Source organism: Thecamonas trahens (genome assembly GCF_000142905.1).
Source record: "Thecamonas trahens ATCC 50062 unplaced genomic scaffold supercont1.56, whole genome shotgun sequence".
In the NCBI taxonomy this organism is placed as follows: Eukaryota; order Apusomonadida; family Apusomonadidae; genus Thecamonas; species Thecamonas trahens.
Window position 1 is genome coordinate 77,408 of NW_013657624.1, and position 12,532 is coordinate 89,939.

Sequence of the window (12,532 nt, forward strand, 5' to 3'; positions counted from 1 at the left end):
GTCATCGTGATGCTCAAGGATACGGCCAAGATCGCTAACACACGTGCACGAGCCGTGCCTCATCGCAGCCATACACACACACATACATCCTTCACTATAATCTGCTCTGCTAGCCAGTGTAGGAGTCGCTGTTCGAGTCGATGATCCGACTCGAGGAGGTGCTGACGCTGTTGCTGCCCTCGCTCTGGCTTGAGCCCACAAGCTCGGCGATCTGGGCCTGGCAGCTACGGTCATCGCTTGCCGTCGACTTGCTGCTCGATCCGGCCATCATCGCCTCTAGGCTCTCCAGCTCCACATCCTGCGAGCGGGACAGCGGGACCGGGCGCATAACCATGCGACGCGACCGCCGAGTCTTGCTCTGGTCATGGACCGCGAGGGAAGCGCGCGGGAGCGAGACCTCAGACACAAGGTCGTCGACTTGGTCATCGTTGCGCCACATATCGCCCTCAAACGAGCGGCCCATCCGGGATCGTGACTTTGACGATGCCACCGACTCGTCGATGCTCGACTTGGCGCTCCGTGTGTACATAGCCTTGGATGTGCAGGGGGCACCAGCAAGCGTCCGCGCTGATCGCGAGGTACCCGAGCAGCCTGGTGACATTGACATCGACAACGACACTGAGCCCGTGTCCGAGACTTTGCCCATCATCTCCCGAATCTGTCCGTCGACAAAGTTGCGGTTCATGACAGCGGGCGAGATTGCGAGCGAGAGTGACGATCGCCGCCGCTTGCCGTTGCTTGTTCGCGACCTCGACCTCGACCGCTCCAATGGCTCGAGCTCCATTGACTGGAGGTGTGCCGGATTGAGCGAGATCGGCCCGCCAGACACAACTCGCCCGTTGCGCCCCAGCGCACGGAGGCTCTTGAGCGTCGACGTCCTCTTCGATCGCTTCGACTTGCTCGCATTCGATCCCGTGCCGTCATCATCTTGCAATGACCCCATGTCGGACAACTCGCGCGACCGCTGGCCGTGGGACGACACCGAAATCATTCCCGAGTTCTGCGGTGAGAGCCAGCCCCGCGATCGCCGCCGATCAAGCTCGCCCGAGTAGACCAAAGTCGACTCGTCTACGCTGATCGCTCCCAAATCAAATGCCACCGAGTTGTTCCTAAGCGCAAACTCGTTGCCGGTCCGCTCCGACAGAAACGTCTCACCGCCGGCCATCGACGAGCTCCACCTCAAGTCCGACTGCATCTCGGTCTCTCGACGAGATCGCTTTGATCGGAGCGAGCTGGCCGAGCCCATGTCCGGAAAGCCTTGCCCGTCCAACGAGCGTGATAAAAGCATGCCCGACGAGAGCTCCCACGGCTGCGGGAGAGGATCAAACGTCCGCAAGGCCACGACCGAGCCCTGGCTCGACACCGAGTAGACATCAAAGTATGCAGCGCCGTCCGGTGGGCCCTTGGCGCATCCGACGTGCTCGATAAAGATGTGCGAAGGCAAGGTGGCCGGAAGAGTCTGACGCGTCTCGGCGGTCATCAGCACCTGGCCGGCAGCCGACGCCGACGCTACCGCATCTGCATGCGACATGGCCGCCCCGGTATATGCCGCCCGCTGCGTTCGCGTGTCGTGCATAACCACCGGATTGCCGGCGTGGAGCCCGATGCGGACCCGCAGGCCACGCCATAGCCACAGCGGGTAGCCGCGGGGTCCAGACATGGTCGCCGCCTCGGTCCGGCAGGTTGGATGCTCGAGCACGGCGTCTGGCCACTCTGCGTACAGCAGCTGGGTCTGGATCGCCAACGCGGCCTCGACGGCTCGCAGGGCACCCTTGGCGGGGAAGACAGCCACAAATGCATCGCCCTCGGTTCGCGCCACGTACCCGCCAAAGTCCTTGATGATGTGCGCCACAAGCTCGTTGTGCACATCGATGGCCTTCTCCATCGCCTCGGGAAGCTCCTCCCACAGCCGAGTCGAGCCGACCACATCGGTGATGAGGATCACAGCAAAGCCATTGGGAGCAGCATCTGCCGCCATCGCTGTATCCTCAGCTGCCCAGACCTCCTCGTCGCCAACAGCGTTTCGACGTCGCAATCGAAGCGCCACATACAAGCAAAGGATGATGCTGGCACCCAGGCCGACAACAGCTGATGTTGCCATCACAGACTCGACCGGACGTCGGCGCTCACTGGATGGCGCGCTGCTCTCAGCGCACGATCCTATCGCGCTCCCTCCGCAAACCCCACAAGCATCCAGCTGCGCCCTTGATCCGCGCACAAAGTCGCATCCAACGCAGCTGAGACCATCGCCGCCACACACACCGCACGCATCGAGCGTCGCGTTTCCGCCCCAGCACACCCCGCATGCATCACGGCCTGCATCGTGCCCGCCGCACAGCCCGCATCTGTCCATTGCCTGCCCGCCGCCGTAGCACACACCGCATGCATCCCGCGCTCGGCCGCCACCAAAACACTCTCCGCATGCATCACGATGGCTGCCAGGCGTTCGGCCGGTGGTCCCACCGACGCACACGCCGCATCCGTCGACGTATGCCTCGCCACCGCACACCCCCGCGCAGTCGTGCACCGCACCAAGACCATTGCACGCGGCAGGACACGTGCCCACGCCAGATGGCCCGCCACACGTTCCGCATCCGTCAAACACCTGCCCGCCGTCCGGCATCGGTAGGCCGTTGCAGCCAAGGCACGAGCTGCCGTCCCCGCCGCACACGCCGCAGACATCGGGTACTGCGTCCGAGTTGGGCACACCATCACAGCCGACACATTGGCGGCCATCGCCAAAGCACACACCGCAGACATCGACTGAGCTGTTGTTGCCCCAGCACACGCCGCACGAGTCGAGATCGGCGTTGCCCCCAAAGCACACGCCGCAGGCATCGACATCCGAGTCGGCCACGTGCTCGGTTCCAGGCCCAGAGCATACGCCGCACGAGTCGGGGAGGCCATCGCCACCGCACACATCGCTGGACACGCCTTGTCTCGCACGAGAAGGCGTGTGAATGGAGTCAGCGGTCGCGAGCGAGACCACAACGTCCAGGGCTGCGATCTCGATCTCTGCCGGCGCGCTGCTCTCGTCCGTCCCGATCCGCACCACGACATCCAACTCGTCGCCAGCGACCTTTTGTGCGTCTGAGAGCAGTCGCACGAGCTCGAGACTGCGGATCGTGGCGCGCCGGTGGCCGGGCGCCCACACAAGTGGTAGACGGGCAGCTCCGGTGACAATCATCCCCGGGGCCGTGAGCTTGCCAAGAGGACGAAAGACTCCCACATCTACGACAATGGTCTGGGGCACGAGGGGATCATGCCAGATGGTAGAGCTCGCCACAGCGATTGAGTTCGAGCGCGAGACCATCAGAGTTGCGGCGTGGATGACGATGGCCTGGCTGTGCGAGGCTGGTGGCAGGGTCAAGCCGATGTGGGGGAGGCCATCGATGATTGTTCTGTCTGAATGGGTGGCGACCAATGTGACAAGATGGAGACTGCCACGATCGTTGCCCGGCTTGCCAGCCAGGGCTAGGGCGGCGATGACGAACCAAGAGAGACATATAAACACCAGAGGCATCCGCCAAGGATACAATGGTTTCATACGGAAGAGAGGGGAGTTACCATGCCTCCTTCTGACGCTTGGCGTGGCTCACCGTGTGGCAATGGGTGCGGAGAAAAACAACCTGCGGGCTGGGTGCGGGTGCGGGAAAGGGGTGGGTGTCCCGGTGGAATGCAGGTACATGTCAAGGACAAGGCAATGGAACCGAACAGCTTTACGACGCTTTTGCTGTGCTGATGATATCGAGCGCAGCTGACAAGCGTGGCTTTGGGCTCTTCTTGCGTCTCATCGGTGCAGGCGAGGCTGGGGAGGCTGGGGAGGCTGGGGAGTGCGACCGCGTGTGCGATCGTGCTCGCGTGCGGGCGCGAGTCGAGTCAGCCACGCCCAGAGAGATATTGCGATACGCAGGGTGTTGCTTGCGCTTGCGCTTGCGCTTGCGCAGAATCGTGCTCGGGACCGCACATGGGGCAAAGGGGTTGGTCTCGTCCGTGGTCGGCGAGACAAGGGCTTCGATGGTGCCACTTGCGGAGGCGGCGGCCTCCTCGGCGGCCAAAGCGCGAAAGTGTGCGGGCGACAAGCCAGAGGTGCCTGGCACACGATCGAGGTCGAGCGAGTCCAGCTCGGGCGAAGAAAACACCCGCTTCGGAGCTGGGTTGCTGTTCTTGTGGCTCATGTTGCGTTTGGGGCGTTGTGATCGTTTGGGAATGCCGCCGCCGCCGATGGTCTCGCGGAGATTGTGGTTGGACACATGACCGCGTGACACGATGCGAAGGCGGTGACGGTCAGCAATGGTCGCATTGCCCGAGTTTGACGTATCCCCATCCGACGAAGCCTCGATGGCGCCCGATAAGAAAGCGAACGCCGGGTTGGCTGGCGGCTCGGCAAGCGGGGTGATGGCGTGGCTCTGCGAGCCCGAGCGATGCATGGCTCGCCGGTTGGCGTGTGCTGGCGACGATGATCGTATGGTGCGCCGAACTCGGGTCCGAGCACGCGAGCCCTGTAGCGAGCAACCCCGCTGGTGAGCGACAGACTCGGCTGTCGGGTCGGCCGATGCTCGGCCGGAGACGCGCGCGTCGACTGTCGTGGCGCGCGCTCGCGGTGCATCCGTTGGCAACATGGAGCAGTCGGAGGATGTTGAGTCGAGGCGTGACGGTGTAGTGCAGCCAGTATGTGAGGTCCAGAGCATGAGAGGTGCCTTGCGGCCAAGGCCCATCGGGACTGAGGCCAAGCCGGAGACCGGGCGAGGAGGCGATTGCGGCTCGACGTGGTTGACGGAGATCCCAGTCGCGTGAGTGGCAGACGAACAAAGCTGATGGTTGGAGCTTGTCGACAGTGGATCGCCGTTGCGGCTCCGCCGCGATCGCGTCGAAGTCTGCCGGAGCATGAGGACCTGCTGGCGGCTCTGGACGCTGAGCGAGTCGGATCTGTTGCGCGAAACACCGGCAAAATGACGAAACATGAGGACCGAGCCCTGGACGGCGACATTGAACATGTCGAGCGTCCCGCCACCGGCATCGACGTAGCCGACGTACTCGAGGTTGATGTGGGCTGGGATGTGGTTCGGCATTCGCTCGACAGCCCGCATTGAGATGGTGACTTGGCCCGGCTCGGTGGCGGCGAGGATGTTGTTTCCATGGGCAAGTGCGCTCCCGGTGTACGCCATGCGCTCTGTCCGCACATCAAACGAGGCAATCGGCTTGCCGACGTGGACACAGGTCCGAACCCGCAGCCCGCGCCAGGTGTGCCGCAGAGGACCGGGCGCAATGCCTTCCTGCAACTTGCGCAGTTTGGATCGACAGAGTTGATGGCGAAGGATTTCTAGCGGCCACTCAACCTGGAGCAGCTCCTCTTGGACGGCAACGGCGGCCTCGATGGCGGTGAGGATGTTAGCGGAAGGAAAGATAATAATAAACGAGTCGCCCTCGTTCCGGGCCTCGTATCCGCCGTACTCGGCCAGCGTTGTGCGGATGCATGCATCGTGGAGGACTACAGCGCGCTTCATAGCATCGGGCTCATCTTCCCACAGCACAGTCGACGAGGAAATGTCAGTGATGAGAATGGCGAGCTCGCCGGTGGGTGCAGCGGCTCGGGCGGTGGCCTCCTTGCGAGCCATGAAGCCGACTTTGGAGCGCCGCATGCGACGCGGGATGACAATCGTGACCGCGGCGGTAGCGATGAACAAGACAAGGCAGGCCGACGAACCAACCATGACGATGGATGAAGTCGAGAGCGTGGTTAGGCGGGTAGGCGCGGTTTGGCATGCATTGCTTCCACCGCATACGCCACACGCGTCAAGCTCCTGTCCAGATCCGACAACAAAGTCACATCCAACGCACGAGCTTCCGTTGCCACCGCACACCCCGCACACATCGCGGCCGGCATCGCCGCCAAAGCACACCCCACATGCATCGCGAAAGGCATTGTTCCCGTCGCAGATGCCGCAGGCGTCACGGCGAACGTTGTTGCCGAAGCAATCGCCACAGGAGTCGCGTGCCGCGTCGCCACCAAAGCACACCCCGCAGCTGTCTTTGAACGCATTGGGCGTGTTCGATGTGGAGCCTGCGACGCACATGCCGCACTCATCGATATACGCGGTGCCGTTGCAGACGCCAAAGCAGTCATTAACCGCGAAGGAGTCAGGCAAGCACGAGGTCGCGCACGCCGAGATGCCCGATGGCCCACCGCACACGCCGCATCCGTCACACCACACGCCGCCCAGCGGGATCGGGATAAAGTTGCAGCCGGAGCAGGCCGAGCCATCGCCGCCGCACACTCCGCAGATGTCCGGGACCGTGCCCGAGTACGGGATGCCATCACATCCGGCACACGTCGCGTTGTTCCCGTAGCACATGCCACAGCCGTCTTTGGCGGCATTGTTGCCAAAGCACACGCCACAGTCGTCAAGATCGGCGTTGCCACCAAAGCACACGCCACAACTATCAAGGTCCGAGTCGGCAATGTGGCCGGTCCCGTGGCCCGAGCAAATGCCGCACGAGTCGACAAAGGCTGGCAATGCGCAGGGCGGAGCAGGGGGGGGCGGGGGCGGTGACGGTGGAGGGGACGGTGGTGGCGACGGCGGCGGCGGTGACGGTGGTGGCGATGGTGGCGGCGGTGACGGTGGTGGCGACGGCGGCGGCGGTGACGGTGGTGGCGATGGGGGCGGCGGTGACGGTGGTGGCGACGGCGGCGGCGGTGACGGTGGTGGCGACGGCGGCGGCGGTGATGGTACCACAGGCTGGCACGACGGCGTGCCTGGCAGATACACGCCAGAGCTGTCGCACGTTACGTTGCCATGGCCATCGACAGTGGTGGCCACGAAACCGGGATCGCAGTTCAGATGCAGCGAGTCACCGACAGGGGCGACGGTCGTGAGTGTGGTGGGATCGATGGAGAGTGAGCCGTTTTCGACGGAGAGCATGGGGCAGACGGCGACGTAGTTGATAGAGACCATGGGCACCGGATCGACATGGATTCGACACAAGTCGCCTGCACCACAGGCAGAACCGTCCTGTGCCATAAAGACAAGCAGGTGATCGCGGTCAATGGCGCCATAGGAGTAGGCAGAGGTGAGCATGTCAGCCAGCTCGGTGCCCCTGACCAGCCACCGATTACCGGCCGAGTCCCAAGTACCAACGACCATCGGATTGCCAGCAATCAAATGATCAAAAGAGTCGACAGTGCTCCACGGCCAGTCGTCAAACTCGTTGTCCTCGTACTGTGCCGTGGCAGACATGACGGCCAGGCGAAGATCGAACGGCAGGTCTGCCTCGACCCTTTGAAAGACGATAGCACTCGAGGGGAGGAAATGGACGAGGCCGGTAGAGGAGGTGATGGCCGATCCCAAAGCAAAGTTGACTGCCCCGTGCTCGGCATTGTTGGCCACTTCGATAGTGTCCGGCTCCGCCTGCACATAACCGCTCCCAGGAGCCAGGGCGCCGATGAAATCGCCGTCGGTCGGGCTTCCTTTAACCGTCACCACCGTAGCTGCACGACCTGTGGCAGCCACACTCAAGAGGACCATGACTAAGCCAACGAGCATGGCAGCCATTCTGCTAGCATAACGCCGTGTCGCCATGAGAGTCGAGTGTGGCTAACGCCCGTTGATCTCCTCATTGCCATCATCAGCAAACGGATTGCTGATAGCGCGTTTGAGGAACATTTCGGCATTTTGGGTGGTTTGCCGCATGTCTAAATTGGCCAAGCTCGTTTGGAGCTCAACGCGCAGAGCAGGCCACGATATGAGTCCCGCGGCGACGAGCAAGAGAACCATCTCCATGTACCTTGATATAGCATTGTCTCTCCGTCCGAAGGGATTGCTCTCGTGATGCATAACGGCCAACTGCCGAGCGGGGGGGTTGGACCATGAGTTGCCAGCCAACAAAAAAAGAAAAAAAAAAAGGAGACACAAATTGTCAACCACCTCTGACCCGGTTCCAGCCAAGAGCCGGTCGCGCGACATGGCCTTTCCCTGGAGCAACCGAGAGCAACACCAACGTCGTCTGTACCCGTCTTCAATTGTACGTAGCCTCAAAGTGGAGTGCAGATGGTTTATGATGTTGTGCACAATTTGTCGAAGTTGCAGTCGTGAGGGTCGTGTTTCGCGGGCAGTATGGCCATGGGTAGTACCTGCGGCTTGAGCAGCGACTCAATTTTTGGCTTCCATCCATCGCCCGCCGCACCACCCTGACGGCTATGGGCAAGGACTGGGTGGCTGGGCTGGGCAATGAGCCAGTTGTGGAGAATGGGAGGCGCGGAGGGGGCGAGAAGCGGGGAGTGCCAAGGGCAGGGAGGACTCACAGTGTTTGGCGGCGTGGCCGGCTTGTTTGTGCAGCGCAATCTAATGTCGGCTCGCACCTCGATGCTCTCGCTCGCTCGCGCCTCGGCCTCGCTGATGGCGCGCCAGTCGTCGGTCCGCGCTGCGCGTGGTGGCGGTCCGCTTCCGTGGGGTGTTGAGTCGCATGGCTTCCCGGGCCACGGCTCGTCGGTTCCGTTCAAGGTTGTCGGCGCGTCGAACGCCTCCATCGCCGCCCGCGTTGCTTCCCTCATTGCCCTCGGCATCGGCCTTCCCATCTACGGCGTCATCCACTCGAACCGCAACAACTAAGGTCGTCCTTAGCCTCGGGTGGCCGGCGGCGTGATAAACACTGTTTGCCTGCTGATGGTAGAGTGTATTCCTCCCCCCCAAACACACACACACACCCGCAAGCGGTCCTGCCTTGCCACCCTCTGTAACCAAACGATCAATCCAACAACAAGCAATCGTTGCCTTGCCCCCCCCAAACGATCAATCCAACAACAAATAATCGTTGCCCCCCACTTCTTCCATTCCGCTCCCTCCCCTCCCTCCCCCTCCCCCTTCCCCTTCCCCTTCCCCTCGCTTTCTCCCACCCCCCTCCTCCCCACGCACACACACTCATCGCATGGTCACACCCCCGCACACCATCCCCAGATCATGGCCACCCGTCCGCAGCTCTCAGTAGCCATCCCCCAGACACAGGCAGACCACCAGGCCGAAGAAGCCGCCCTCGACTCCTACACGCCCTCGGCGTACCTCTACTCGGCCGTGCCGAGCCACTTTGCCATCCGCTTGGGCCTCTGTCGCTCACCTCGAGCAAGCCAGGAGGACGAGAACAGGCACGATCATGATCATGATCATGATCAGCATCATGATCAGCATGGTCCTGCCTTTGGCATCCAGCTCTGCTCCTGCCCCATCTGCGTCTACGTCGGTGCTGCCGAGTGGGCATCGGCTGCTGCTCACGATGATGGCCATGACGATGATGGTGGTGATGATGGGGGTGAGGGCCCTTCGGAAGGTTATGCGATTGTGCGCGATGCGGCGGCAGAGGTGGCGCGAAATGCAGCCGACAATGGTGGCGGCGAGTGGGGTTACGGCGATGGCAGTGGCGAGTATGTTGACGACGACGACGGATGGGCCGTCGACGAGCTGTACATCTCGCCAACAACTGAAAAGGCCTTCTCGCAGGCGCTCGAGTGGGAGACGTCGCGATCAAAGGCTTCGCATCCGCGCGGGGCTGGGCGCAAGAAGCGGGAGCCCAAGCGGCGACAAAACGAGCGGTATGACGAGAATCTAGGCCGAGTCATCCACACCAAGAAGACCAAGATCAAGGCGTCGGTGTACGCCAAGGCCGAGGCCACTCGTGCTGCTATTGTCGAGCAGAACGAGCGCCGCAAGAACAACGCCCGCCTCCGACTCGGCCTGCTCATCTCGGCCGCCGGCCTCGAGCCATCGTTCGCCGCCGCCGCTGCCGCTGCCGCGGATACACCGCGGTACCACGCGCCGTCGCGGCCTACGCGATCGCGGCAGCAGCGGCATCAGCGGCAGCAGCGGCAGCAGCCACCGCAGCCGGTCGCCGCCTCGCGGCACGACTACACTCGCCAGCTGATGGAGGATCTGGGAGTGGAGGAGCGACTGGCGCGTCTGCTGTTCGAGCTGCAAACACGCGACGCCACGCCCGAGGACTACGAGCTGCTGCTCGAGCTGGACGAGACTGTCGAGGCGCGGACGCTCGACGCCGCCACGGTCGACGTTCTCCCGACGCTCACGGTGGGGTCCGGGCCGGGCGAGTACGATCCGGTGGCCGACGCCGACGCGCTCTGCCCGGTCTGCATGTTCGAGTACGAGGCCGGCGAGTCGGTGCGGCAGCTGCCGTGCGGACACGCCTTCCACGTCGAGTGCATCGACGAGTGGCTGCGGAACCACGCACGGACGTGTCCAGTTGACCGGACCGAGCTCGACCAGTGAGGAGCAGCCGGTACTGGCAGCGGTTGTTTATCACAAGCCCAGCAAAGGGCTACTTGTGCTGCGACGACGGCGATGGTGACGGCGACGGGGTCGACGCTGCGGCGTCCGAGTTGCGACGCGACACCGCGGCCGACGACGACTTGATGCTCTCGAGGGCTACGAGGAGGCGACGCGAGATCTCGAAAAAGGCAAACGAGGTCCCACGGCGGCGCATAAAGTCGAGGACGTAGACGCGAGCGCCGATCTCGTAGAGGGTGATGCCGAAGCGGAGTCCGGCCCGCGGGTCGGCCTGTTCGGCCATGCGGGCGATGATCGAGTACGGGTTCAGCACCCGCCACTCCATGTTGAGCGACCGCAGCGCGCCGTAGACCTCGTGCATGATGTGCTTGGGTGCACACGACGACTTGATGCCGAGCGTGTAGCGCGAGTACGACGGCAGCTGCTGGCGCCGCGCACCGGCGCCAGGCCGCACGCCGCCGGCCCGCAGCGACGGGTCGAGCAGATCCTCCTTAAAGTCCCATGCCGGCGGCGACGCCGCGAGCGCCACGCCCTCGGGCGCCGACGCCTGTCCGCCCTGTCTACTGCCCTGGCTACTTGCGCCGTACGTTGTGCTTGCATCGAGCATGAGTCGGTATGCGACAACAATGGCCGAGCGCGCGCCATAAACGCCTGAGCGCGCATCAGCGGGCGACCGCGGCGGCGACGACGCTGACGTTGGTGCAAGCGACTGGGTCAGCGCCGACGGCGAGCCACGGCTCGCGCCAACAAGTATTGGCGGTGATGAGCCGAGGCGCCCAGGAGCATCGGCTGCTGCGCTTGCAGACGCGCCTGGCGCACCACTCTCGCTGGAAGCGGCTGCACTGGGAATAGCCTCTAGCAGCGCGGCATAAGCCTCGTCGTACGGCATGTCGAGGCGGGCCGCGACCTGGGCGAGGACGCCCTCGTCAATGGTCTGTAGATTGAGGACGGCGGTGGGCGGCGCAGCCAAGTACGACGGCAGGTCGACGAGGAACCACGGGTGCTGCTTGATCTGCTCCACGGTGATGCGGCGGAGCGGGTCGACGACAAGCATCGAGAGAATGAGCGAGCGGGCGCCGTCGGAGAGGAACGACGGCAAGGTGAAGATGCCGCCCTTAATCTTCTTGAACAAGTTGGGGATGTAGTCGTCGTCAAAGGGGAGGCGGCCGCAGAGGAGGGCGTAGAGGATGACGCCTGCCGACCAGACGTCGACTTCCTCGCCCGAATACGCCTTGCCGCCGACCACCTCGGGCGCGGCGTAGTTGGGCGAGCCGCACGAGGTCGAGAGGAACGACCCGTCCTCGAGTGTGTTGGAGAGGCCAAAGTCGGCAATCTTGACGTTGTTGTTGGCGTCAAGCAGGAGGTTCTCCGGCTTGAGGTCGCGATGGACAACCATGTGGTCGTGGCAGTACGAGATGCCGGCGATGAGCTGCTGGAAGAATCGGCGGGCCTCGCCCTCGGGCAGCCGGCCGTTCTTGACAATGTACTCGAACAGCTCGCCGCCGGGCACATACTCCATGATCATGAAGATGTCTGTGGCAGTGTAGATGACCTCGTACAGGCGGATGATGTGCGGGTGGCGGAGGAGCTTGAGCACGTCGATCTCACGCTTCACCTTTTTGTTCATGTCCAGCGCCTTGATCTTGTCGCGGTTCATGATCTTGACCGCCACACGGTGGCCTGTCAATCTGTGTTGCGCAACTGTGAGAGTGAGTGTGAGTGTGAGTGTGAGTGTGAGTGTGAGAGAGAGGCGGCGAGGTCAGGGGGGGAAAGTAGGAATCAGAGCAGCGAGCACGATCATGGCCACCACCATCATGGCCACCACCATCATGGCCACAACAATCATAGCCACCACCATCATGGCCACCACCATCATGGCCACCACCATCATGGCCACCACGATCATGGCCACAACAATCATGACCACAATCATAATCACAATGTCGACGACAGTCGCGAGCATAACCATCCCTCCAGAACCAGCACCACCACCATTACGATGACCAGGCGATGACGACAACCAACCACCGCCACCAAGGCCACCAAGGCCACCAAGGCCACCACGGCGACCACAGCCAGAGCCACTGCCACACAGCCACTATGGCCACGGCAACCACAACAGAGGGGGGGGGAGAGGGAGAAGGAAATACCACCCGTAGTCCCCCTTTCCCCCTTCCCCATGGCTGTCCGCCTTTCACCTTCCACCTACCGCAGGTGGGGAACACTGACGGCGGACGGGGGGA

At 63.0% G+C, this 12,532-nt stretch overlaps 4 protein-coding genes across 4 annotated transcripts in view; 2 read left to right on the forward strand and 2 right to left on the reverse strand.

Annotated features, from left to right (window-relative positions):
- Positions 1 to 109: 109 nt before the first annotated feature.
- Positions 110 to 7,583, reverse strand: AMSG_10296 (uncharacterized protein; the record flags this gene model as incomplete). The annotated part of the gene is made up of 3 exons (XM_013898319.1): positions 3,910 to 7,583; positions 2,468 to 3,344; positions 110 to 2,005 (listed from the first exon to the last, which is right to left on the reverse strand). The coding sequence occupies exons 1-3, from the start codon at positions 7,578 to 7,580 to the stop codon at positions 110 to 112; spliced, it is 6,444 nt and encodes a 2,147-aa protein (XP_013753773.1). The 5' UTR covers positions 7,581 to 7,583.
- Positions 7,584 to 8,197: 614 nt separating this feature from the next.
- AMSG_10297 (uncharacterized protein) lies at positions 8,198 to 8,609 on the forward strand (the record flags this gene model as incomplete). The annotated part of the gene is made up of 2 exons (XM_013898320.1): positions 8,198 to 8,212; positions 8,337 to 8,609. The coding sequence occupies 2 exons, from the start codon at positions 8,198 to 8,200 to the stop codon at positions 8,607 to 8,609; spliced, it is 288 nt and encodes a 95-aa protein (XP_013753774.1).
- Positions 8,610 to 8,957: 348 nt separating this feature from the next.
- AMSG_10298 (uncharacterized protein) lies at positions 8,958 to 10,507 on the forward strand (the record flags this gene model as incomplete). The annotated part of the gene is made up of 2 exons (XM_013898321.1): positions 8,958 to 9,068; positions 9,180 to 10,507. The coding sequence occupies 2 exons, from the start codon at positions 8,958 to 8,960 to the stop codon at positions 10,269 to 10,271; spliced, it is 1,203 nt and encodes a 400-aa protein (XP_013753775.1). The 3' UTR covers positions 10,272 to 10,507.
- AMSG_12341 (uncharacterized protein) overlaps positions 10,321 to 12,532 on the reverse strand; it is a gene marked incomplete at both ends in the record, with an annotated part of 3,862 nt that continues 1,650 nt past the window's right edge. The window contains one exon of the mRNA XM_013898370.1: positions 10,321 to 11,977. Coding sequence (XP_013753824.1) covers positions 10,321 to 11,977 — 1,657 coding nt within the window. The remainder of the gene's footprint in view (positions 11,978 to 12,532) is intronic.